Genomic DNA, 27,394 nt, shown 5'->3' with positions numbered 1-27,394 from the left:
GTAAAAGCGTCTCTGGCAGCCTCCGTCTCTTTCACCCCTGCTCTGTCTCTCGTTCTCTGTCCACTTTTAAGCCTAAGGACATAGATTCGCATGTGCTGTGGTGCATGCTGTTTTAAAGACTGTAGTGGAGTTGACAGCAGACAGAAGACAAGGTACAGACAGTTTCCAGAGGACATGCAGACAGTGAGACAAACAGAATGAACCAGCTGTGCCCACACATCGTCCTCGATGGAGACAAAAAAGCACTTTGGCACCCAGAAATACTTAACTCAGTGTTTCTATAAGTAAAAATATGTCTTTAACTAACATTAAATTAGACCCCAAGAGTCCAATACTCTTTATGTGGGTCTGTGTGTATGCATATGTGCAAGTGTGTTTGCTTGTGTGTGTGTATGTATACGTGTGTGTGCACTGGACCACGTCACTTTGTGTATGAACGAGTGCTCCCGCCAAAGAAGCCCAAACCATAAGCAGAGAGAAGAAAAGGAAATGATGTTTATAGTGGTTCATTCCAGCGCCGTCTTTCACGTCTTCTTCCCTCTTGTCCTCTTTCATCTGCACTCCGTTCCTCCTCTCTTCTGATCACAAACAGCTGTTCAGCGTATCCTGTGATAGCACCCGCGTCTATTTTTGGAGTTGGTTCTAATAATAGCCCATAGTAGAGTATTGTCAGAAGTCCGCTCGGATGGGAGAGGTTTAGTTCAGTGCTGCAGAGGCGGACTAGACAAAGGGTTGTGTGTGTGTGTGTGTGTGTTTGTGTGCGCATGCATGCGTGTGTGTGTGTGAGTGTGGTGATAAGTTAAGACCGATGACAGACTCGGGCTGACGTGCGGCTCGACCCAGACCTCACCGTCATTATCTCTGGCTCGGCCTGACCGCTAATGTGACCCAGCGCTCTGTCAGCACATGGAGAAAAGAACATGCCTCCCCTCTCATACACATGTGCACAGACACACACACACACACACACACACACACACACACACATTAAGGGTGCTTTCTTACCTGTCCATTTGCTTAGTCCACTTCAGACAGACTGAAACTGACACATGTGGCGTCTTTTGTATTTGGCTTGATAAGGTTTCATACTGCACAAATTTAAATAGACCAGGGGAAAAAAAACAAAAAAGTGCATTAGCTGAGGCACATGTGGAAAGGGGTAGGGCTGCAAAGCGTGCTCACAAAAATTGTTTCATTCATTAGTCAGATAGGCCTAGCTGCTGAAAACGGAAACAAACCCTCCGTGAGAACTTGTACAAATCATGGAAATCAACCAAGGATTGAGAACATGGAGCCCAGTGCTGCTTTATGTTTGGCTGTAATCCCACTTTGGTGTCTCTAACAAACACAATTAGAAGATATTGTTCAGTACCAATGCTTGTTAAGGTCCGTGTTGCCTGAAATGTCTAGATCCACTCTTTCCAAAGAAGATATGCCTCAATCAGACATTGGTATGACCAGTGGAGGCAAAGCTTAGTGCGTTCCTACCAGAATCTGTAATAATAATATGTTACATGTTGGGTTTAGTGGGTGGGTCAAATCAGGGTTGAATGATTTAGTGGTCTCACTGGACCGGTCGATTTGGTTTGCACCCGTTTTGTGATTGCTATGTTCGCATCTGCCCAAACAAACTGAACCTAGAGGATTAAAGCACAAAGGTTTGATTCAAACGCACTAAATGCTGCATATGTGAAAGTGCCCTAACTCATGTGTGGGAGCGCAGCCTTAGAACATGATGACAGACTGCAGATAGTGAAGTTATCTTCTTTGTCTGTGGAGGAGGAAAGGTATTACTCAGCGTGAATGCCGCTGTTTGCCTGGTGGTTGACTCTCAGTGAGACACAGGGCTTGCCTTATGGCGTGACGATGATAGGGCACAGAGGCCCACGTAATAGCCAAGTGCTATATGTGACAGGTGGTTGTGTGTTACCAAAATGATAAGGCAAGAGCAATGGACTGTAAAGGCTTATGTGAAATCATAGGGCATATAATAAAAACAAACACACGCTGTATACACACAGACACGCACACCCACACACTGAAAAATAAACTGCGTCCTGTGTTATTTTGTTATGACTATATCCTCCGCCATTTAGGACAATTGCATGTAATCTAATCTAGCCATTTCTGGTGTTGACTGAAAAGCCAATCTGTTATTGAGAGGGTCTGAGGCAATGCATGTGACTCTGAGGTCATACTGTAGCAGCATCTTAACTGTCCTTATGCTCTATAGTCACACACACTGTCTTGGTGCACAGAAGTGTGTATTGTTGTATGCATTGGCCTAGCATGTAAACCCTATGGTAAACTCTATGAACCTGACCAGGTCATGCCATTTTGTAAAAATATCCACAGCAGCAGTACCGCAATGTGTTGCTACACTCTAATTTCCTTATACACTGGTCCCTCGTTAATCGCGGGAGTTACGTTCTAAAAATAACCCGCAATAGGCGAAATCCGCAAAGTAGTCAGCTTTATTTTTTACAATTATTATAGATGTTTTAAGGCTGTTAAAACCCCTCGCTACACACTTTATACACTTTTCTCAGACAGGCATGAACATTTTCTCACTTTTCTCTCTTGTTTAAACTCTCAAAGTTCAAACCTTCGTAGAAAAATAAGTCCAGTAAAAAAAAAAAGCATGCTAATTGCACAAAAAAAAAAAATGCGAAATGTGAACTGCGTTATAGCAAGGGACAACTGTGTACTGTACCTTTGATTCCCTGTGAAATTCCCCTTGATTTCTCTACTGCACTGTATCACCAGTACAGCACTGATAAATGATAGTTTAGGGAGTTACATCATTAATTTTTTTCTTGTGATAAGTTAGCTTTGTTGTTGTCACTGCTGCAGTCTGGTTTGAAAAAGAAGCAGCACCGCTCATGTAAATGATGACATTATTCCATCTTCCGGCCTCTTAAGTCAACAACTCCTTGGTTCCAGACCAGGAAGTTTAGGAGGCCAAAAAAATCGGTCCCATCAGCAATATGGCAGCAGCTCCAGCACCGGTCTCAATGGGAAAAAGAGACCAGAAGAGCCAGGTTTAAGCAGAGCCATGTCCAGCATCGAACCTGCTCACACATGAAACCCTCCCAGCTGCAGGGCTGCTGCTGCCTCTGACCTCTGACCTCCTGCTTTGGTATGGGAAAGAGCATTTCCCCAGAGGCGTCAAAAACATATCACATTAATACAAAGACCTATCACGAGACTCACATATACAAAAAAGGAAACTTTCAGAGACATGTCAGAGCCTGTTACTGCCATATTACACTGCACCACCATTCTACCTTTGCCCCCTTTATCCTTATAGTTTCCTTGTTGTATGAAACCAGTTGTTCTTTCTCTCAGAAGCCCGTTCACTGAAGGAAGAGCTGGCCTCGTTGAACCTTGCGATGATGTAGGTGTGTTTTTTCATCCGTGCTGCTGTCTACGGAGACGGTCTGCAGGAAACCTTTCCGCTTCAGGTTCCATAAATGGGAACGAGCCTCGGTCCGCCTGAGTGTCACTGCAGGGTTCGATCTGTCGCTACCGATTGTCACAGAAAGTTTCGAGATTAGCCCTCTGACGCATTCCTGACTCACTCATGCAGGAGATTAAGAGAGAGAACAAGAGAGAAAGAGAGAGAAGGAATGTGGGAAGCCTACATTCATTACAAACGGTGTCACTGTCACACATTAAGAGATGAGCGTGTGAATGCTGCACAAAACAGCTGAAAAGAAAAAATAATAATGTTGGATTGAGGGGCGAGTTGGCACCGGAGAACACCGAGCTATTGTTAACAAGACATCTTTCACCAGAACTTAATTCACGCCTAAGGTCCCTGCAGATCTCGCTGGTGTTGATTTTATTAACCGTCACGTATGAGCAGTTGTCGGCCTCGGCTAAAGATAGTGCCATTGTTTAGATCAGCCATGACACATGTTTATGCATGCCTGCTGGATGCCGTCGTTTTTTATTTCTGCCATGGCTGCGTCTAGACGAGTTTTACCACTGTCTACACCGTGTTTGTTCTACATCAGTGGCAACAAATCACGTTCTCCGTCTTGACTGTTTTCACAATGTACCCATCTCCTTTCCCAATCCGCGTTATTTGACAGCCTCAGCAGCTCTGACCCAGTCCAAACTCCATCGCATCCTCATGACCTCATAATCCTGATGTGAGGGAGTGTGTCCAGGCGGGCCGCGTAGTTTGATGAGTCAGCGCGGGACACATCCTTGTTGACCCAGTGGAACATCCGATAATGACAAGACCATGCTGACTTAGACGCTGCCCCCGCCTCTCCCACATGCAGCTAATAAAGACATGGAAACACACATTCCACAGCAGTGTTTGGCGAGGCCAACTTCCAACTTCTCGAGGTCAGGGGTCGCGTTGAGCTGCGGACACCGGGCTTTGAAAAATGATACTCGGCACACCTGCGGAAATATGGCAGTGAGTTTTAGTGGGTTTAGGATTGTGTGCAGATCACACGGGCCATCAGGGTCGATGTTATGTGCAACTTGGTCCTCAAAACACACCCAACTGCTGCAAACCACCCTGGGTGTGTGTTTTTATTTATTCATTTATTCATTTATTGTATGTGTGATGTGTGTGAGATGTTGCTGCTTGAAGCTTGAGGACTTTTTGGCCTGTTGGGGTGCTGTGGGGGGTCAGTTTTATTTTGTGGATCAGTGTAGATCAGTGTAAAAACACATCATTCCCCAAAGTTTCACTAAATTTGAAACCACTAGTGTCCCGGAAGAGACTAAATTGACATACTGGACGTGCATACCCCGCCCGACCCGCCTCTAATTGGCTAGTAATCATTGCCGGTTTGATTAAGGTTAGGGTAAGGGTCGGGCGAGGGTGAGGGTCACGTTTGGGTGAGGGTGAGGGTCAGGGTTGGGTGAAGATGAAGGCTACGGTTAGCCAATCAGAGGCAGAGGAGCAGTTTCAACATGCACGTCCAGTACGTTAGTTTCATCTCTCAGTGTCCCACATCTCGACTGTGAAGGTCAGGGCCTTGTTGCCCGGTGGTGGGGCTGTGGTGGTCCAGTCACGTTTATATTCAAAATACAGAACCCCAGTGTCAAAATCTGTCTTTCCCCCTGATTTTGTCCAAAACAGGCCAGCAAAACCTGAGAGATTGGATGGATGGACAGACAGATAAAGCGTAATCCATAGTCTCGTTCCTGTTCTACGATAACGACGGACAATTATTAAGCCAAAAGGCCAACAAAACTCCACGTCAGAGAAATACATTCAGAACTACATTTCAGAGAGGTGAATGGGAGTGTACCCCTCCAGCGTGTTTTTCCTGCTCGGTGCTGCCTCTTTGCACATGGCTGCAGGCTTGTTCAGACTAGGAGTGAGGTGGAGATTGTTATCGCTGTTGAAGACATCAGGGGGATTCGAGTATGTGTCTGTGTGGGGTCTGAGGCGCGGGGCGGGGCTACAGCTGAGCCAGTTTCTCTCTGATTATTACGACCCTACACTGTCAACACGGCGGCTATTTCTGTTTCTGCATCTGTCTTTGTGACACCAACTGTGCATGCATGCGTGTGTGTTTGATGGCTTTTTAAATGGCCTAAACAGCCGGTATTTCAAAGTACGGCTGGTGGTTGTAGTGAGGTAAGAGTGACTGCGAGAGCGCCACGCTGTTGTGTGGATGTGTGTGTGTGTGTGTGCATGCATTTGTGGCTGTGCGTGTTTGTATGCGTGTGTCACACCAGGCTCCTAGAGGGATGTATGTTATCCATTAGAGTAAATGGAAAAAAATACTACACTTTGCAATTGAATCTAGGGCAGGGGGCACAGTGCGAGAGGATCGGGGGGGGGGGGGTTGGGGTGGAATGCAGCCCCAGCTCCCTCTGCCCCGAGTCGGGATGCTTTCAGACTGTGCCTCCGTCCAGCTTCATCCTGGTTTGCATGGGTATAATATCTGCCCACACATAAATGTTAATATATGAATTCTATGAGTGCATTCTTATTCATTTGTATCCAATGCACAGACCAGTGCTTCTCTACACAATCCATTCTGACCGGTTAACGATCTCCCAGGAACTCTGATGTGATTTAACGCCCCGGCGTCCCGGCCAAAAAACAAAGGCGAACCTTTTCCAGCACCAAAAAAGGACCTGCAGGATTTGATGTGTCCTGGTGGCTCAGTTCAAGTAACTTTTTTTTTTTTTTCTCAAACCTTTATTTGAGCTGCAGTGGCATTCTGGGCGATGCTTACACAGTTATACATGTTCACACATTCACACCAGTGCTGTAGCTGGGGAGTTAAAGGAAAAGTCCACCCTAAAACACATTAATACTCTATAATAGTGGATGCTGTTTTGTTGTTGTAGGGTATTATTTCATTTTTGTTTGTTTGTTTGTTTGTGAACATGTCAAATATGATGCACGCTGAGCAGGTACAGTTACAATGGAGCCGAATGGGAGAAAAGAAGTGTCCTCTCCCTCTTCTGTGGTGGATTTCTCCCTGCATGTTTGATTAACACTGCTACAAAGAGGTTCTTGCTCGTTTATTTTTACCGTTACTGTTTTATACCCCACCGCCCATTAAACACCATTGTACCTGTGCTGAGAATATATTTGCGTGATGTAACTGTATTCACGTTTAGCAACTTCGCCTCAGAGTCGCAAAAAGACAGCATCACAACAAAACTGCACCATATATGCAAATGTAAACCAGCAGTCCAAGGTTTAAAATAGTGTTAATGTGATTTATGGGGAAATTTTCCTTTAATGGTCCCTTGATTGTTGATCCTTGTCCTTTTGATTGTCGATGTTGGCCCAGAGATTCAGACCTGTGCCCTTTGGAACGTCCCGGGATGTGTTACAAGTCTGTGTGCCGACTCCACATACACAAGCCTACTCACCCACACACATACACACCAACGTCTAATAAAACAATAGAGTAGGTTGTGTTTCCCACTCTCTCTCCTATGAAAATGGACCAGAACCAGGAAAAGCCCTCGGCTCAGACCACCAGTCCCCTGATGGAGCTCACATTACCAGACCTAAAACTGGGCCTAGTATGTATACACAAGACAAGAATGAGTGTGTTAATCATGCCCTCTGACACACACACACACACATACTCTCATGCAAGCACACATGCATTTGGATGTACACATGCACACGCACGCGTACACACATACATCACATTCATTTTCGCAGTGTGAGTCTTATGATTTTGGTTTTGGGGGGGGTTGCTCGGCTGGGGGAAGATAAACATGACGCTAATGCCTCAGCTTGGCTAAGGTCACAGAGGTTTGCATCCCCCCTAAGCGTCACACACACGTGTGCACACACACACACACGTCTTAAAAGTGTCCCACTCTCATCTAAACATTGCACAGTTTTGTCTATCTATCCAACACTAACACTCCTTCCCCTGCCTATAAGGATTTAAAATGCATGTAAGAACACACACACACACACACACACACACACTGAGGTGCAATCAGTTACTGTCAGCTGGATGCTGTTAGAGTGTGTCAGACAGGGTTGGAGAGAAACGAAGACGGGATAAAGGGGAGGAATGCAATCTCGACACCTTCAGCTCCTGCCCTCTTCACCTTGACTATGTTGTTCCCCAGGAATGCCATTAGCTAAGTGAAAAATGCGTCTGTGTGTGTGTGTGTGTGTGTGTGTGTGTGTGTGTGTGTGTGGTGTTAGGGGGAGGCGGTGGCGGGTGCTCATGCACATCTGCAACAGCAGGGGACATCTAAAACAGCATTCGATATATTTTGCTAGTCTTCATAAACTTCAATAGTTTGGCTGTGTTGGTGTGTGTGTGTGTGTGTGTGTGTGTGTGTGTGAGTATATGTGTGTGTATCAAATGAACGTTGGGCTTCAGACGGCACTTTAATGTTGTAGATTAAGTAGGCACTGACTGTGGGCTGATTGAAACCAGACGCCGTTGCTCAGACTACACACACACACACACACACACACACACACACACACATGCCATTGGCACATTGTTTAAATGCACTTTCACCAAATGAAAGGTCCTGTTCCAAAGTGGCATATATATATATCCCTTTTTCGGAAAAGTTTGGTGAGCTGATGGGAAGTGTTTTCCAAAGCGTGATTATCTGATTTTGGAACAAAATTCGATGTTTCTTGCTGTGGGTGCGACTTTCTCCGATTTCTTCTTTTCCTCTCGTAACTCGTCTGTTATAATTCTCTCTCTCACAGGTTTTCATACAGACAAACTCACCTTGCCTCTCTCCCACAGTCTCATTAAAATACAGCATATCCCCTCCAGACCTGAGTCAAATCAGAAAGTGGCTGTTCCAACATGGAGCATCAGATAGCTCACATTAAGTCAGTTTAGATCAACGGCTTTCAAACTTTTTCAGGTTTTAGACCCCCAAGCTGACTTTTGTGAAACCCCATTTTAACTGATTTTGCCCCAGGGACACTGATATGAAAAGATATTTTGGTTAAAAAATGTTTGAATACTGACAAATACTTCAAGAGGTGAGACTTAAAACAAGACAAATACAATAATTACTTAATTTCTAGTGAATTAAATTATAATAAAATGACACTGTTCCTCATTTTGCTGAGGATCTCTAGCCGGAACCTCCTTTTGGACCCCTGGGGGCCCCAGATTGTACTTTGAAAGCCACCAATTTAGATCATTTCAGGTAAGTACAGTCAGCCAGAGAGGAGAAGTGTTAATGTCCTTTTAAGTACTATCTAGTGGTTTTCTGTGTTTACAGGCTTTTATTGTGGTGCGCCATGTGGTAAATTTGACCTGTTTTATGTAAAGGACTGGAAACTGTAAAAGCTCAGCGTACTGAAGCAGATCATGCGTTCAAGGATGCCCTTAAAGAATCCCCGAAATATTCATCTTGTACTTTAAAAGGCTGAAACAAACCATTAAAAGTTTTTCAAAATAATTGCTAACCCGGGTCTGATCTGTTCTATAATATAGAGGAGATTTAGCGTGGTTTAATATTTCATTATATCCTCTCTGACTTACAGGGCTTTGTCCCAACTCTGTTCTGCATTGGTCAGCACATGGCCCACAAACATGAACACACACACACACACACACACACACACACACACACACACGCACATGCTCATACACACCGTCCTCCAGAGTCCAGTGAAAACAAAGCAGGGCTCTGCCAGCACAAACACGCTCTATTGTTATGGGCACTGTGCTCTCTCTTTCCCGCCTTGTATCTTCACTCCCTGCGGCGATCCGGGGCTCTCACCGCCGAGCGAGAGGTACAGCGCTGGCACCCGTCCCGTTCTGCGGAGTTATAATAAGAATTGAGAGGACTCATTTGCCCAGCATTTACGCGACCGTGTCATTATAACGCTGGCTGCAGAGTGTGATTTATGTGTTTGGTTTCTCTCTCTTGCACTCCTCTCTCTCTCTCTTTCTCTTTCTCTCTCTCTCTCTCTCTCTCTCTCTGGTTCGGTTTTACTACTTGGCTCCTTCATAAAGTGCGGTTTGCGGGCACTCCCTTCGAGGGGTTTTAGCTTTTTGACAATTATTTTTAGACGAGCGACAGTCATTACTGTATACTGTACAGGCTCTTGTTTGGTCCAACTATAGCAAGCTCCGACGAAAAACATGGGAAAGCACGAAATGGATGTTTGGATGGTTGGATGCTGATGTTTGATGTGTGCAGAAGTGTGGCGCGAAGTAATAATAAACAAGTGTATGTGTGTGTTTGCTGGTATTTTCTTTTCACAAATAGGACAAGCGCCTATATGTGTCTGGTGCATATATGTATGCATTCGGTGTGTGAGAATGTGTGTGAATGTGAGAGTGAAAGAGAGAGAGAGAGAGTCTTCATGTACTGTTGTATGCATGGGTGTGTCTCAATTATACGTGCAGTCCTACGCCTGTGCAAGGAGAATGTGTGTGAGCGCATGTCACATCATGGCATCTCCCAGCTGTGACCCTGGCCCACATGTGCAGCCAATTAGGGCCAATCAGAAGGCTGTAATCAGGGTGGGGCGTCGGGATGGTGGCAGCGCGGCAACGGGAGGCTGTAAGACCCATGATTAGTGTGTCAGGCTGATGAGGACGGACATTTGGAACTGCCAGGCCGAATCACATTTCTCCGTTTTCCCTCCACCTCCACATGTGGGTCGCTTTGTTTGTTTAGCATGTGCCAACCAGACCTGGGTCAAGTAGGCTTTTCAAATGTTTTTTATGGTTTGTTTTAGCCTATTTGGTTGACAGATTGGTGCGGTTTGCCACGTAAAATGAATCTATGCAATTACAGGAAGGTATTTAAAAGGCAAAGAAGTAGGGCCTATGTGTTTTTTTTTGTTTTTTTTGTGGTTGGCAATCCACCTGACACCATATGAAGTCTCCTATATAAGTCCAAGCCGACTGAAACAAAGACGAGAAATTCATTCATAACCTCTGTTTGGCCCACGTCTGGCACCAGCTTCCTGCCATTTCGCTTGAGGCGAGCAGCGAAGCGAAGGCTAGATTCAGTCGAGGTTCAGAAGACTCACTTGCTTTCTCAAAGAGGGGAGTTCGAATTAAAATTTCTCCTGTTACAGCTGCGTACAGTCCAGTTAAACGTAATCAACAGAATCCAAACGACATTATGTGATGTAAAATCAGGGAGAAATTACATTTATTCTGCTTACTGCAGCTGAGTGGCTCCTTTTAAAATCAGTAATTTTAGTTTTACTCAAGTGTATTTTTGTTGAACTGTTGTACTTAATTGCTTTTCAAATCACATCCATTACAGAGTACACCGTCTATAAGCGTGAGAATCCAGGCAGACAGTCAGCAGAGATGACAAGAGTAATCTGACTTTATTTATTTTGGTGCTCTTCCTTTGTAATGTCCTGTTTAAAAAAAAATCAAGCTTGAACTTTGTACTTTATTATATAGAAACTATAAACTCTAACAAACGTACTACTACTAAAACATAACTTAGTAACATTTACTGAGTACATTTTTAATTTACTACATTGTACTTTCACTTGAGGAGATTTTTACAGTAGTATTTCTCAATTTCTAGTCTTTCCACAACTGAAATGGTGCCTGTCTGCCATTGCAACACCAGATGCTAAATTACTGCATCACACTTGAGGAAAATGAACTTTTGTGTGAATTTATATAGTCAGCGTGCATGTAGTATCCAGGAGAAGGGGCTTTGTGAGGTCTGCTCCCTCCTGCGATGTGATTGGCTCTTGGAGCGCAGCCGAAATGCGTCTCAGGAAATTTGGTCAGTGTGTTTATTCAGTGAGAGTTTTAAACAAATGGGCCATTTTAACCCCAAATCACATGTCTCCGAATTTCGCTATTAGTACTGTTGCTGTCAGCAAAACGGGGCAACTGTTTTTTGTGTGTTTGTTTTTCTGCCCATTTCTTTTGTCCGGCGCAATGGAAATGGAAGGAGGGCAGAACGACAGACAGTGGTCTGTTGAGCAGTAAATCACCCCTCATCTGACAGGGCAGATAAACACAATGACCGGAGTGCGGCCAGGCCTCCAAAACCACATGTGAGGGGGCAGGAATGTATAGCCCAATGCATTGTGGGTTTGTGTCTGGGGGGAAGAGTGCAGGCTCCCTGACTCACAGGACACTGTGAGGTTGGGGGATGTGAGGCGGTGAGGAGACAGCGGCATAACTTTCGGGAATCACAGTGCAAGGTCAGGAGGAGTGTGTGAATCACGGCCATGACCCCGTGTCTACAACTGTCTCATTCATGGCTCCTAACTCTTCTTAATGTGTCTGATGATGATGGGCTGTAGTAGTACATTTTCACTTTAAGTGTTTTCAATTCCCTACGACTCCAGATGAATGAGAAATTTACTCATCTGGTACTCTCTTGACAGAATCAACATTAAAATTGTCACAGCTACGTGTTTTTGACTGGTAAGAAAAAGAGCCAGCATCCATTGTACATCAGTTCTGTTGTCAAATCAAATCTGAACCAGGGAGACGCTCTCTGTCTTTAAAAGGCAAAGAACACAACATGTACACTGAAAAACTTTGCAGTGGTATACAAAGTGACCTGAGTGTAAAGTGTAGACCAGATGATGTTGTGGAAAATGTTGGCTGTCACCTCTGTGTTTACCTTCTCAGTGGAAAGGTAGCTGCAGATCAGGCGCAACTGCATTTCTTTAAAGCTGAAAAAAGACTTTTTCAACTTGTTGGCCAATTTTCATGCATGGATCGTGACCTATTTAACATTAAATGCCAAAAATTTCGATTTTTTTTTTAAATGTATTTTCATATCAAAATCCCACCACTTCAACACCTGGATAACAGTGTATCAATCTTGAGTGATGATGTCATGCCAAACTAGAAGGCATGAGCAAAAATTTCAATCAATTAAAACATCACATTTTTGAAAACTCATCAGATAAAGCCGGCTTTCTCTCCCTGTCTGATCTCTTTGTGGTTTATGCTTTTGAAAGATGCCTCTCTGTGTTATGTACCACCCAAGCAACCTTCTTTGACAGGAAATACATCAGATTAAGAAAGCATAATCACAATTTCTCCTTCACAGATTGCACAACATCTAACCATTCTCCACCTTTCTTTCTTCTTCATCCCCTCCTCAACCTCCTCCTTTTGCTATTTCCATCCTTCTCTTTGAAGTGCCAAAGAAGTTGCTCCAGGAGCCAGGCCCCAAAGTCCCAGTGTTCCCCCCGCCACCCAGCGCCCATGACCCCAACGTGGTGGGAGACAGCGCCCCCCCAGAGGGGACCTTAGTCAAAACCTCTGACATTGTTCCAGGTGAGCAAAAACACCTACATACAAACACAGGAGCTCATATTCACATGCAAGCATAAGAAACAGCCTTTCATGGAAGGCAGTCAACACAAAACAGTCCCAAGCCCCCCCCCGGGTGTCGAGATTAACTCAGTAATTTAGGTCCCAAGTCAGGGCACACACATATATACATATACATTTAAAGTCAGCTGGGTTCAACTGTTTCCATATGTACCCTCGCTGAGCCATTGGTTTGGATCATTTTACGATCATTGGTCTTAAAAAATATGCTGGTTTCCAAGAACCAATAATTGCATTTATATGCTCCCAAGGTCTAAATCTAAAGTTTTTCATGATGTCAGGTTCTCAGAGAGAGCAGAGGAGGGAGCGGAAACAATGGAATGAAAGAGTGAAAAAGAGGAGATGCCAGCGAGGAAGGAAACCAAACAAAGCATTATTCATGAGGGCTGATGGCCTGAGTCCAGCACACTAATTACTCTGCTCAGCCACCGGCACTCCGCTGATTAGGAGGATAGACAAGTGAATGAGGGATAAGAAAGAAGTAGGAGGAGAGATGTGTGCTGTGTTGCTGACAGTTCCTAGCGCATGAATGGCTTCACTTCCGTGCCCCGGCTTTAAAGACTGCACTCACGGCTTGCCCTGAAAAACCTGTTTGCACCTTGAATGCAGATATGAGGGTGAAAAATATGAAGCAGGAACATGCCAGTTTTTAGATTTACTGTAAATACATCAGTCCTGCTCTTCTCGTCCGATCTGTCTCATTTCCCTTTCCCCTTTTTTATCTGGACAAAGGGGAAAAGCTGAGAACACCAGCTTTTGCACAACCTGTCTCTCAATTTTCTAACCTTAAAACTCCTTGTTTAGAAAAACGGCCTCCTCCCTCCCTCCACAACTTCCCTTAAAGTGGCGGTCCTTAGGAATCGTGCTTTATTTTGATCTCTTGTGCTAAGCTGTTATATTTTTTTCACCGCACTTCCCAGAAATCAGCCAGTGTGGCTGGTTCTGTGACGTCTTTTCTTTCTGCTCTCTGGGTTTGAGTTTCTGCAGGGTGCAGTTCTGTAGTGTTTGTCTGTTTATTCATAAACTTAAAGGCTTGCTTGGCGAAACTTACGGCTCGGACGTCAGCAAATTTTTTTTGTTGCTGAATGCAGATAAAATAGGACTGGGAACCTGACTTGATGTATTGACAAAATTGCACAGTATCACAAAACCGTTGAGGTTAAGTTCGACTCTTTGACATTCATGGAAGAGTACAGAAAGAATCTGCCTACTTGTAAATACTGTTGAGCTTATCAGGGCATTCCACCTTATCTTCCTTTTTCTTGTTCTTATATTTTATCTCATGTTACAATTTGTGCATCTTGTTCAGTGTGTTTTGTGCATGTCCCTTTTATCGTCCGGTAAAGGCTTTAAAATGTATATCAGCAAAAAAAAAAAAAAAAAAAAATCCAGCATTGTATTATCTAAGTAAGTAGTCTAAGTAGTTAGTTAGTTATTTTTCCCAGTGAATGTGTACATTTTGAAAAGCATTGTGTTTAATGTCTGCATCTGCCTGTGGGTTATCATGATATGAGCAGGTATAATAATGTGTTAATTCCACTACAGGAGAGTTAATATTCTCTGCAATTATGTGGAAAAAAAATATGTGCAAATATCAGTATCGGCATCGTCAGCTGGCCAAAAGAGTATCGGATATCGACTCTACATCCAGTGTTGTGCATCCCTGCTATATATCTTTTGCACATATTACTTTTACTGTTAACAGTTTGGAGACTCATGTTGATGTTACTACACTTTTAAAAGTTTTTTGGCTTGACTTTAACTTTATTCCTAACCAATGGGTATTGCCATGTGCAGAAACACAAAAGTCGCTACCTATAGGTTGAATCACAGTTGACTCAATCATCAATACAAAGCAACAAAATCGACTTTTATTTACATATAAATGCCATGGATTATTATGTTAGTAACTCGGTAGATTTAATGGCTGAAATCAGTGAGATGACAGCGTTCACCTGGCTTTACTTTGTCGGACTATTTTATGGAAAGAGCAATATTTTGTATTTTCCAGCCTTGTAAGTTCTTTCCATCGATGAAAGATGTCGGTCGATCATTGTGCGTGCTAGTAAGAGGGATTGCGGTCGGCTGGTTGAACGCGAGCTGATGTGTTCGCCGCAGCAGTGGGTCCAGGTGGAACCACTTACCTCCTCAGTGAGCAGCTCCAGCCTAAACTACATTTATCAGATAAAGAGGGTCTGACACACCTTAGAGCTTCTGCAATTAGAGGTCACCAGTGTGTATGGCAGATCAACGAGCTGTGCTTACACACACTCACGAAAAAGTCAAACATGTAGATACAAAAACGAGCGTGAACACCCATGCACACACTCCACCAAGCTCAGGTCACTGATCTCTAAATTTAGGCTTGTATCGAATGTCCCTTATTTATTTTGGCTCCCTAACTTAAGTGTTTTGTTTTCGGTGAAGCTTTTCCCATGCACAGATCTAAAATTCCCCGGTCAAAGCTCCCATTTAGAGTTCATACACTGCACAAAATCCACATCTTAAAGGATAGGGAATATAACCCAAACCAATCCTTTACCATTTTATTTAGTCTCATATTCAGTGTACTTTTTTTTTCTTAAAACAAGTTAAAATAATAATAATAATAATAATAATACCATCTTGTTCCCAGTGCAAATCAATTTGTTTCCTGGCAAACATGCATCCAGTGAGCCCAAGTGATCAAATCTCTCTGCGCTCTCATCTCAGCTCAGCTCCAGCATGTACACAACACAAGCCAGTATCTAAACACCGAGAGAAGTCATGCTGAGCTGGAAATCCAGAGGAAATGGCTGTTCCCATCTATAAATAGATCATTTGGGAGATTTCGGGGGAGCTTCTGAAATGTTTCCAAAGTCAAAACATTTTCCATGTGGTTCTGCTCCCTTAATGACCTGAGTCAGAATGAATTTGACAGAAGCGGATGCAATGTTAACGTGTGAATCACACTGCTCTGTGTGTGTGTGTGTGTGTGTGTGTGTGTGTGTGTGTGTGTGTGTGTGTGTGTGTGTGTGTATGTGTGTACGTGTACGTGTGTACGTGTGTGTGTGTGTGTGTGCATGTGTGTGTGTGTGTGTGTTTGTGATGCATCCTTTTATAGCACCATATCTTTTAAAATCTAAACCTGCGAGGGGCTGTGTGTGATTCAGCAGACCTCTGCACTGTAGTCACAGTTCCCCAGAGACAATACACTCACTTTACTGTAAATGACGCAAAGAGTGGCGTCACAGTCTGGCTGTCCATGTGTTTGAGTCACTCCCTGTGTCTGCTAGAGACATAAAACTCAGTGAAACGTCACACTGACTATCTGTTGTTGCATCTGTGGCTGCAGATATTGACCTCACTGTGTCTTTATGGTCCATCTATAACTCAAAACATATGTGTCCAAGTTAAAAAAAAAAAAAAAAAATACAAATACTGAGCGGACAGCTCAGTTTTCAATGAAATAAATCTGAATTGTATCTTTAATATATCTTTCTTCCTATATCTTTTTTTGAAGAGAGGAAGTGGGTCAGAGAATCCGGCTCTTACTCCGAGGAGGAGAAGTCTTCAGAAACAGGAGGAGGAGGGGGAGGTGGAGGAGGAGGAGGAGGAGGAGGAGGAGGAGAAAGGCCTCTGCGACCGCCGGATATAAATCCCATCATCAACTCCACCTCTAGCTCCAGCATGGCCCTTATTAGCAATGCGCTGGCAGCCTACACCTACGTAGCAGGTAGGACAGCATTCAGACAGTGTTGTGTCAATATTAGACAGGATAAAGTAGGATAAAGACGGCAGGGTGACGTGGGATTAAAGTCGTTCAGCCAGAGGACTCGAGTCACACCCCTGCTGAAATGTCCTTGAACAAGACACGTGAATCCCTCCCAGCTTCAGAGGCTAGATAAACAGAATTTACTTATATCCCATCATAATCATAATTTGTCGTGGGCTTTTAACTTTCAAGTTTGCAGTTTGAATCTCTGAACTAGCTGTAAAAAAATACTTAGTACCCATCTCTAAGTACTACTTTATTTGACATTGTTGGTCTGACAGAGTGTCCAATAAATGGTCAGTACACGTCAAGGTACTTCTGAGTAGGACACTTAACTCCCAGCTGCACCATTTCAGCTGCTCAACCTTCACTGAACACTGTGTGCAGTTGCAGGACCATGAAAGAAGGTGCTCTGCAAAACCTTTGTTTGGATTTAAAAAAAAAAAAAAAAAAATCTTCCTATTACTTGCTCATTAATTCTGACTTGGAATAAACCTCCACACCACCGGTTTCATGTGTGGTACATGTGGGTGGTACACTTGCACCGTGGGTAAAATCTAGAGCCCTGTTTCCCTTTTCCTGGGACTGAGAGGTGGGTAGATGTGGGCCAGAGGAATGCAGATGTTAAATAGAGATACCTGACTACACACACACATATACATACGCACACACCGTCAGTCACCTGCTCCAGCCAGCTGCGAAAATGCATGGTGGGGGGAATTGGATGTTTCCTGTTTTATTACCCCCCCTCTTTGTCATCCAATTAAACATATGATGCAGAGTGACAGATATGGTGCATAAACAGTCATATAAACACATACAGCACGTACTGTAGAAAAGCTGAGGGCTAGGGATGTAGTGGAGTCTAAACCTGCTTGAACTCAGTTTGCCCAGCCTCTTACTTCTGAAAATGTTTATCCATTTTTTTAAGAGGCCATTCACTTTTATAGAATACAGTTACATTATGCAGAACAGTGAGCAAGGTCAAATCAATCTAAATATCACGAAAGCAAAGCCGTTTCAAGAAAGTACAGCTTAGAACCTAAACTAAACAAAGCGTAGCCGCAGCTGCATATTAAAGGAACAGTTCACGCAAAATACAAACAAATATATTTTTGCACTTATCCCGAGTGCATTCCCGGGCTTCCTTCACCCCGATACTCTGGTGCCTGATTGGTATTCATTTGAGGAGCTCAAAGTGTTAAAACTTTACATGTGAAAAACTCAACAGCAACAACACTTTCCAAAAACAACAGTAGGGATACCATAACCCACAGCACTTAGGGGCAAACGGCTTTTTAGGAACTATTTCCTTTCAAAGAATGCTGGCAAGCTGTATCTAATACACCCATTTGCCAGTGCTCTTCAGCAGTGAGTTGTTTTTCACATGTATATTTTAGGCAGTTTGAGCTCCACAAGGCAGTTCTCATCCAGTGAGAAAAAATCTGAGCTGTTCCTTGAACCATGTGTAGCAACACAAGTAGGCTATGTAGTCACATGAGTTGTAACTCTGCAGCCAACATGTATTACAGCCAGTTTACAGTTGAGGGAAACATTTTATAATAGAAGAGGCTGAACAGGTCAGAGGAAAAATGAGTTTATGTTCCAAAGACTTTAAAAGGAGAGACCCATCATAAGTCAGAGGGATTTGATTAAGCATTTGACATATGTTCTGTAAGACATCAACTAAATCTAATTCCCTCTGTCTCTTTGTATCTATCACTCTATCCCCTACCAGACCACCCAGAAAGGGCTGCGCTCTTCTTTGTCTGTGGTGTGTGTCTGGGACTCTTCCTCACCCTCTTCGCTCTGGTGGTCCAGATCTCCTGCCGGACCGACTGCCAGCCCCGCCAGCGCCCCCCTGCCAAGAAGCGAGCCCGCCCCATCGATTCGTCCTCCGACTCCAGCGACTCGGACTCGGACTGGGACACCACCTCGGACCTGTCGGCGCGGCGGCACCGGCGCTTTGAGCGCACGCTGAACATGAACGTGTTCACGTCGGCCGAGGAGCTGGAGAGAGCGCAGAGGCTCGAGGAGAGGGAGCGCATTATCCGGGAGATCTGGATGAACGGGCAGCCCGACATCCCTGGGACACGCAGCCTCAACCGGTATTACTGAGGGGGCAGCTGATAGGAAAATGGAAAAGGATACACTTGGGTGTGAGGGGGCAAGAGACTAGTCCCCTTTGAACCTTTATAAGAAAGAGTGCAACAGCAATAGGACCACGGTGGACCAGTCTGATTTGGAGGTATGGCAGATTTGGGGAAAAAAGCTCTCCCTTTCAGCCAGTTTGCATATCCCTGTGTGTGCTATAAGCTAGACCCCATTCAATAACAGAATAAGCTCACACTCTGCACAGTAAGCTTGGCCCAAAACCGACCTGTTATTGGTGGAAACTAGGGGTGAAAGGCCATCTGCTGCACTGCCTTGCTCGTGACCTCACCAGGCCCTGCTGAAATGGGATTTATGGGATAGCTGCCTTAGACACACGTAGGCCCAGATGGACTATATGGCGACCGAAGGACCACTGCCTCTTTAATGCAGCATGTGGGGCAGCTATGAAAGAAAGACTATGACGCTTGCAGCTTGCTTTCTGCTCAGTACCCTCCAGTATTCAAGTGGGGAGTTTAAAGAGAGGCGGCGTAGAGCTAAAGTAGACCGGACGGTGGGACGGAGAACATGAACTATGTTAGACAATCTATCCACAGTCAATAACCGTGCTGCCTTTTTGAACTGTATAAAAACCAAAAGATGTTTTTTTTTTTTTTTTTTTTTTTTTTTTTTGGGAATTCATCTCAGCCCTTATGAAATCTATTTTATAATATTTAATAGTTTTTTGTTGTTGTGTATTTTTGTTCTCAATTATGGTTTATTATGAGATATTTTTATACTTGGCGAAGGTTGTCTGGCACCTCAGGGATGCAATCCTAGTGTTTCTGTGTCTGGTTGATGTATTTGCTTCCTAAGAAGGGGATCAGTCCATTTTGACAGCTGCGTCAACATTTTAAAAAAAGAAATTAATTAATTATAAATATCATGTTGAGAGCCTCAAAGAGGTTTAGCGATTTAACCTTATTTTTGATATGTTTAATTCACAGTGCAGTGCCTTACGTAGCTATTAAGAAGTCATTGGCATCAGGAATGCAATTGGTTTATCCCTTAAAACTGGCCAAAGGATCCATCAGTCTCTAACTGATCTGATTTTTCTGTATACTCCCTTTCACTGTTGTTGTGACTTTGTTACATTGGCGTGTGTACACTCTACATGGAAATGGTGATTGTGTCTGTTAAACATTGCACTTGCTATCTCACCAGATGGATATGTACATAACCGGATCCTGGCCAGTTTTACATCAGTGGTTCAGCTACAAATTATTACTGTGCTCCTCATAGAAAACCATGGGACTTGTACTTCCTGTGCACATTGTGTCCCTCTTTTTAACATTCTAGTGCTGATCAGAAGCTCATGGAAAGCATCTGCAGAAGGAGCCAGCACTCTGAAATGAGGTTCCCAGTGGCTGCACAGAGTCTCCTCAATCATGTTGCCAATTTCATAATATAAGCTATTGTCAATCCAGTCCTGTTTGTGCTGCACTGGATACAACTATAGAAATAATTATAGATTTAATTAAAAGCTTGGTATTTTCCTGACTGAGAGTTGAATTTAGAGTACACAGGGCATATTAGGGTCATCCATATTAAGTAAGACTGCCACTACGTATGGTTTTACTAAAAAAACTATTTTTGTGTTTAAATTTGAATGGGACTGAAATGTGCCAATAGCTGGGGAAGTGAGACCAAAATATGACTCCTGTGCTTGGAATAAACTGTGTTTAAAAAGAAAAAAAAACTGTCTTTGCTTTTTTTCACACTTCCTTTTGAAAAGAGCATGTTGATTTATCAATGTCACCTCAAACAGGCATAGTGCTTGTGTTAGGCCCCATGAAAAGGAATCCTGGTAACCCACACAAGCAATAGGATACTACACAAATATAACAGTGATATAACATGAAATATTCCTACACTTCCAAATAATATAGGAATTGTTAGAAGAATAAACTATGATACCATACATGGTCATTATAAACTCACTATTGACCACCACATCCACACTGTCCCTGCATCTGCATTATGGTGATTGTGCAGAGGGGAAAAATATATGTATTGCTCGCCCTCTGGTGGTAAAAGTAGGACTCACAACTTTGTATAAATTGCATGCTCCTAAATTAATAACATTTACCCATTCGCAGCAACATTATTTGTGGCCATGAAGAATCAGCTCAGTTGCAGACATCACTCTTCTATTTGTGATTTAGTAGGCATTTTTTCGTAGATGCAAACTTAGACAAGCAATTTTCTGGATTCAATAAAATAAAAAATAATGTATGCACATCTTTTAAAACCAGTGTTAAACACTTCCAAATACATCCTGGACTTCTAAACAGATTATTTATTTATTTTCCTGATTCTTCACTCTCATTTCCATCTCCTTGACAGTCGCCTTATATTTAAGCGCCTGTCCGGAGGAATTTGTTGCCGTTCAACCGTTTCCATGGAGACCACATAAACTAACCATGCTTTAATCTTTAGGCTAGCAAGTTAGCAAAGCCTAACTCCACAAGCTGCAAAGAAAAGTACAATTTAACATCTTCTGGAGCGAAGGGGATTTGAAATACTACTGGAAGAAGACTGATAATGTCTGTAAATACTGGACACGGACTGCCATTTTTACCTGGATACACTTTTCGAGACGCAACGGTAAGACTGTTGCTAACGGCTGGGTTTAAAGTTAATGTCCGAAGCTCGGGGGACTACACTGGCATACTTATTCAAAGTTAGCTAACTGTAGTTGTAAGGAGGAAAAATGTCGGTACCCTAACGAACAGGCACGATATATCACAATATAGTGTCTAAAATATATTTTTGAATGAATGCATGTAAGATACTGTAGGTTAGACCGAGCTGTTACATTAGTTATATTCATTTGTCATACGTTCATACGTCTACAGGCTTACAGGCTTACTGCTGTGGTAGAGGTAATCTGCCCTCATTTAACGTGCACAAAGAGGGGGTCATTATTGAATGTATCTAACGAAACATATCCACAAAACATCTTTAAATATTCTTAAAGACATGCTATGAGAATGGAGGTGGATGTAATTAATTGCATTGACCCATGTTCTACTGTAAGTGAGTAGTTTTTTGCTTAAGTGTCGCAATTCACCACATTTTACATCACATTCATTACAGAGAACAAATGATCAGTGACTGACTGTGAAACCTCTCACAATGAACGTTCATCAAAGATGAGAAGAGTGAGAAGTGGTGCACTTTTTGTGTTTCCAAATTTCCAACAAAAAGTGTGCTATGAAAATTTGCAGATGGTCGATGGAAGAAAGAGCCATTTAGACCCAACTGACAAAAAAAAAAAAAAAAAAAAAATGTGGAATAAGTGTGGAAAAAAGGGGAATGTGTCAGTGACTTGGCCTGACAATGAGAGAACTGTGTAGACTCACATTTACACATTTGTCACTCGAGTCTAGAGGGACACAATGCACCTTTAAAAGATTATAGTTTGAACCATTTACTCTTACCCTTGCACAACTGCATGGGAAAAGACGAGACAACAGCAAAACAAAAGAACCCCTGTTGGTCTCTCTTTCATTGTAATCCTAGCAAGCATATATTTTGTTTGTTCCCTCCTGTATGATGTTTGATCTTTCAATGTAGAAGTCAGCTTTCCATCGGCCCCAGACACTGACCTATAGGAATGGCTATGCCCTGCCCCGTCGGCCCACTGTGGGCATTGGACAGACTCCCCTCCTCTCAGAGCAGCTGATCCAGCAGGAGATCAGCGAGCTATCCATCGAGACCCCAGACATCACCTATTGCTCCTCTAGCCACAACAAAACCTCAGACTTCATCCCTGCTCATGTGGCTTTTGACAAGAAGGTACGCAGGAACCCTTGAAATGCACTCAGTGGTGGGATTTCTATATTATTTACACACACAGAGAATGCATGCACTGTATAAGGCTGCTACAACACAGACTCACATGGATGTACTTTTTCTTCATATCTCTGCACGTGTTTAAACTTTTGCTTGCAGGTGCTGCGTTTCTATGGCTACTTCCAAGAGGATGTGCTTTATTCTGCGGAGGAGAGGTACCGTGTGCGCCCTGTGATCATTTACTACTACCTCGAGGATGACAGTATGTGCATCAACGAGCCCCCGGTGGAGAACTCTGGGTTATCCCAGGGCAAGCTGATCAAACGTCAGCGTCTACCCAAGAACGAGCGCGGAGAGCATTACCACTGGAAAGACCTCAACTTAGGAATGGACCTGGAGGTGTACGGGGTCAACTACCACGTCACACAGTGCGATGCACACACACAGGTGAGCCCTCACCTGTGTGATCCCTCTCTTCCTTAGTGCATCTTTGTCCCTCTCAAATACTTGAATATGTACTGGGGAGTTTGATGTAATCTGACCCTTTTGACAGTCTCTCTGTCTCTCTCTCTCTTTCATAGGAATTTATGGAAAGTGAAGGCATTGTTTTGAATGAACCAGAGTCAATCCCAGTAGACCCTTACATCACACATCGCAACAAACCCCAGCCTTCCTTCATCACGCCCTCCAACTTCGATGAGTTGCACCAGTTCCTCACCATGGACCGCAAGGTAAAGGAAACTCCCTCATCTCCAAACAGCCAGAAAAAAATAGATAGGAGCTCTAAGAAGACCTAGATAAACACAGAAAGCCACGGGCACACAATCATGTCCCATCCAAACTTGTTATAGATTACTTCTAAGCCACAATTGTCTGTCTTTGTAGTTTGTATGACTTCTTGTGATACTAGTTATACTCTCTTTTTTAAAATTTGTCTCCACTGTTAAAAGGCTGCAATGTTAAGAATAAAGTAAATTTGTAATGCCAACAAGCATTAAGAGACTGGTAACATTGCTACCACATGTTGATCTTTACCCAAATAACGGCAAACAACATGGCAACCTAACTAGGTAGTTAGTTAGTAGTACTATTTTACTCCTTTTGCAGCAACACATTAGTTTTGGTGATTTTTGTTCTACTTAACCTGAAGCTTTATATGGTCTTTTATAGAAGCCATTTTATTTTTACTCTAAGCCTCAGAAAGTATGATAACATCTCAAAAATACATGGTTGTCAAACTAAAACTAAGACTGTTGCTCTAAACTCTTTTTCATTTAACATCAGTAAAATGAGTCCACGCAGCCAAGCAAAACAGAGAGAGTCTGTACTGTTAAAATGACCAAAACTGAGAAAATAATATGTGGGGAAAGCATGCAGTCATAAGTATAACTTTTTGGAATAATCTGGGTTATAATTTGGGGAAATAAAATGATAGCCTGCTTCCAAAAAGTTAATATTTTTTCAGCATGTGCTTTCCCCTGTCATCCAGTGCCAACAATATGGACCCAGCATGTGCCTTTCTGATTTTCTCACCATGGACTGCTTCTCGATCAGGGTTCCTGCCCTGAAATAATTGGCACACTATTTCTGAGTCCTGGCTATTCCTGGCTTCCCCCTTATCCATTAGGTGCTGCGTTTCTTTGCACTGTGGGACAATGCTGACACCCTGTATGGTGAGACCAGGCCTGTAACTATCCAGTATTACCTGGTGGATGACACGGTGGAGATCAGAGAGGTCCATGCACCTAACAGCGGCCGAGATGCCTTCCCCATCCTGATGCGCAGGCAGAGGCTGCCCAAGAGAATGAGGGAGGCCTCTGGTGAGCTGCAATGCTCTATCACTTTCAACTCTTTTTAATTTCACTGCAAATATTATGAGATTCACTAGAGGTCAGTTCTGGATAAAGTGGATGTTTCATTATTTGTTTCTCCTCATCTTGTTGAAGTTTAAAGAGTGGATCTTATTTGAATATTTATATGTTAACAATTGTTCTGTGATTGGAGTTGTAATATATTATTTTAGCTCTTTTGTTCTACACCATACAATAATCTCGTGGTGCCATCTATCCGAGTGTTTATTTGACAGTACAGGAGGATACTCACTCTTCTTAAAGACACCGTTGTAATAACCGCATGCCTGACTAATTCTCTTCCTCCCGTCTCCAGATCCCTTCCCTCGCTGTGTGCTGGAGGTTTCATCGCAGGAAGTGGATGAGTATTATTCGCCCAAGGACTTCCAGGTCGGGGAGACAGTGAAGCTGTTGGGCCGTCGCTTTCTGCTGTATGACTGTGATGGCTTCACCAAAGCCTACTTTCAGAAGAACTACCCAGATGTGGAGATCAAGCCCAAGGAGGGGCCAAAGAAGGCTGACACTTTTCTGAACAGGAAGATGGTGAGAAAATGCTGTTGGTGCTACACTCTCAGAAAAAAGGAACAAGTCAAAGCCACACTTTTGTCAGTCTGTATTGCATCAGTTTGTAAGTTTTCAAATTGATTTTTGCTCATTTTTGCAGAATACGTCCCTACACTCTTTCCTATCCCAGCTACGAATATTGTAGAATGGTATAAGGTATAAGGCAACCATGTTATCACATATAGTGAGCAGTTTTGGGGCACTGAAACCTGTGAAGGTCATTTTACCTGCTTTATTTTTTCCCTTTTTAAAAACAAAACTAAATGTTTTAGACTGAATGTGCGAATGAGTTCCAGTTTTTTGTCCTGATAGAAAGATAAAACCTGAAAATTAAACTGACCCCTACTTTGCAAGTGTATTCCAGGCCCCTGTGGCAGTCCTGTTTCTGAAAATAATGTTTTGTGTAGAAACTGTAGAAGGGTTTATATGTGAATGATTTACATTCTCCATTACCCACTCCTTTCTGTGTGGTACGTCCTTACAGGAGGTTCCTCCCTACAATGGTTTTGGCTCGCTGGAAGACTCTCTCCAGAATTGCTTGTCTCTTGTCCCTGAGCCTCCCAAGAAGAACATGATCAAGATGCTGGAGAATGACCAGAAAGTGTTGCGCTATGTTGCCACGCTGGTAAGACACCATGTGCCAGTGTGTTTGTGCTGTTTGTTGTGTTATTTCATTGACTGGCCACACCAGCTGCACTCATCACCCATTTTCACCATTATACAAATTAGTTAAGCTATGAATTATAGGGTAGAGGACATCTGAGGGATAGCTGGTTATCTGTCAAAGCAGCTTGTAAAACAGACAAATTTATGAGCCACAGACAAAACAGCATTTGTCCTGTGTTAAGACGGTTCCCTGTTACTGATATCCCAGGACTCCCAGAACCCCCAAGATGAGGGCCGCCGTTTCATACTCTCTTACTTCCTGTCCGACGACATGATCAGTATTTTTGAAAAGCCCACTCGCAACTCCGGGATCATCGGTGGCAAGTTCTTGGAAAAGACACGCATTCCCAAGCCGGGCTCCACTGTGGAAAATCCTGAGTTCTATTCACCCGCTGACTTTGCTGTTGGAGCCACTATAGAGGGTAAGGATCTCAGTAGCTCTGCAAATCTGTATTTGTATATCTGTAGTTGAGCCTGGGCTTCCCAGAAGAGTACATGAAGCCACAGTCTTTGCTCCAAAAAAAAAAAAGAAAATCCAGCCTTATTTTAGCTACTAGTTTCAGTAAAGTACTACAGCTACCTTTCCATGTACATCAAGCTGTCATAGATCATGATCATTGTAGTACACCACATAGTTTGATCTCAATAACCTAACCCCTTCAAAACAACAGCTGCACCTTTAACTTTGCATATTCAGGCAGCAGTGTGGTCTACTGCAAGCAGCAAGATTTTGTTCGGCAAACAGCAGCATCTGCCTTGCCAAAGTGCCCTTCCAGTAATGTGTCCCTACCAGCTGCTATTTTACAGATGACCCTCCTATGGAAAGGGACAAGAACAAAGAACATTTTCTACAGGAGTCAATAGAGAATATCAGTGTTCAGTTTATCCTGTCTTTCTGTGATCTCCCTTGTCTTTCACCTTAGTTTTCAGCCACCGTTTTGTGCTGACTGATGCTGACCACTACGTGCTTAAATACCTGGAGTCCGTCTCAGACCAAATCCCATGTAAGACATTGGATTCCTTGCGCCAGAGGCTGGGCATACATCAAGACAAAGGTACAGCAGCTGACCAAAATGGTACTTTGGTCTAATAATGTCTGTTACTTTTTCACTTTGTTGTATTTTGGAACAAAACTCTTCTCATAGGTGATGTGGTTTATGCTCACCATTTATGCCAAATTTTCCTCTTTCCTCATCAGGTGGTAATGAAGTAGCAGAGCCCTCTTCTTGAAGTCATGAAAAAACTGGGCTGTTATTACTCTCCAGTGTTATGACCTTTCTCCTCTACTAATGACCACAAAAGTATGACTCAAAGCCTCTTCAGTGCATTTCTTGTCGCAGTAATTCCTGGACCTGAACATGGGACCTGTCTCTGATTGAATGATTTGTGTGCACTACCAGCTGCTATCTTCTGGACAATTTAATAAAATGATAACTTGCTGTTGGCATGACTGACCTCAGTTACACTTTCACTTATTATGAAAGCAGACGCATTAAGATTTAGGCTTTAAACTGGGGTACATCAGCTGCACATGACCAATGTAATGACTACTGCATAAAAGTGGTTTTTGTCTCCATTTCTTATTGACTGTGACGATATTCAGTCTTCCTGCGTTTTTTTCCTGCAAGTGTTAAATAAGGACTGTGAAGACACAAACTCTTGCCACAGCAACTGCATATCAGTGGCTCTGTTTTCTTGACAGATGTTGTGGTAGTGTTAAAAATAGAAAATAGAAAATTGTACAGAGCCTAGACACTCAACATTCGGTATTATTCAGGTTTGTGGTCCACCCTGATGGTTAGAGCCACACCTCATTT

The 27,394-nt window shown here is 43.2% G+C and overlaps 2 protein-coding genes across 3 annotated transcripts in view; both read left to right on the top strand.

Moving 5' to 3' along the window:
• Positions 1–20,387, top strand: part of eva1aa (eva-1 homolog A, regulator of programmed cell death a) — an 88,264-nt gene extending 67,877 nt beyond the window's left edge. For both annotated transcript variants that reach the window (XM_030046520.1, XM_030046522.1), the window contains 3 exons: positions 12,600–12,737; positions 16,297–16,509; positions 18,287–20,387. In XM_030046520.1, the coding sequence (XP_029902380.1) occupies positions 12,600–12,737; positions 16,297–16,509; positions 18,287–18,666 (731 nt within the window). In that variant the 3' untranslated portion in view covers positions 18,667–20,387. The remainder of the gene's footprint in view (positions 1–12,599; positions 12,738–16,296; positions 16,510–18,286) is intronic.
• An 856-nt stretch (positions 20,388–21,243) lies between these two features.
• On the top strand, positions 21,244–26,807 carry efhc1 (EF-hand domain (C-terminal) containing 1). The gene is made up of 10 exons (XM_030047840.1): positions 21,244–21,306; positions 22,279–22,500; positions 22,657–22,944; positions 23,079–23,228; positions 24,125–24,317; positions 24,664–24,890; positions 25,396–25,536; positions 25,786–25,999; positions 26,501–26,632; positions 26,776–26,807. The coding sequence occupies exons 1-10, from the start codon at positions 21,244–21,246 to the stop codon at positions 26,805–26,807; spliced, it is 1,662 nt and encodes a 553-aa protein (XP_029903700.1).
• The last annotated feature ends 587 nt before the right edge of the window (positions 26,808–27,394 follow it).

Source organism: Myripristis murdjan, chromosome 24, assembly GCF_902150065.1.
Source record: "Myripristis murdjan chromosome 24, fMyrMur1.1, whole genome shotgun sequence".
NCBI classification, from domain to species: domain Eukaryota; kingdom Metazoa; phylum Chordata; class Actinopteri; order Holocentriformes; family Holocentridae; genus Myripristis; species Myripristis murdjan.
This window is presented reverse-complemented; position numbering and strand designations above follow the sequence as displayed.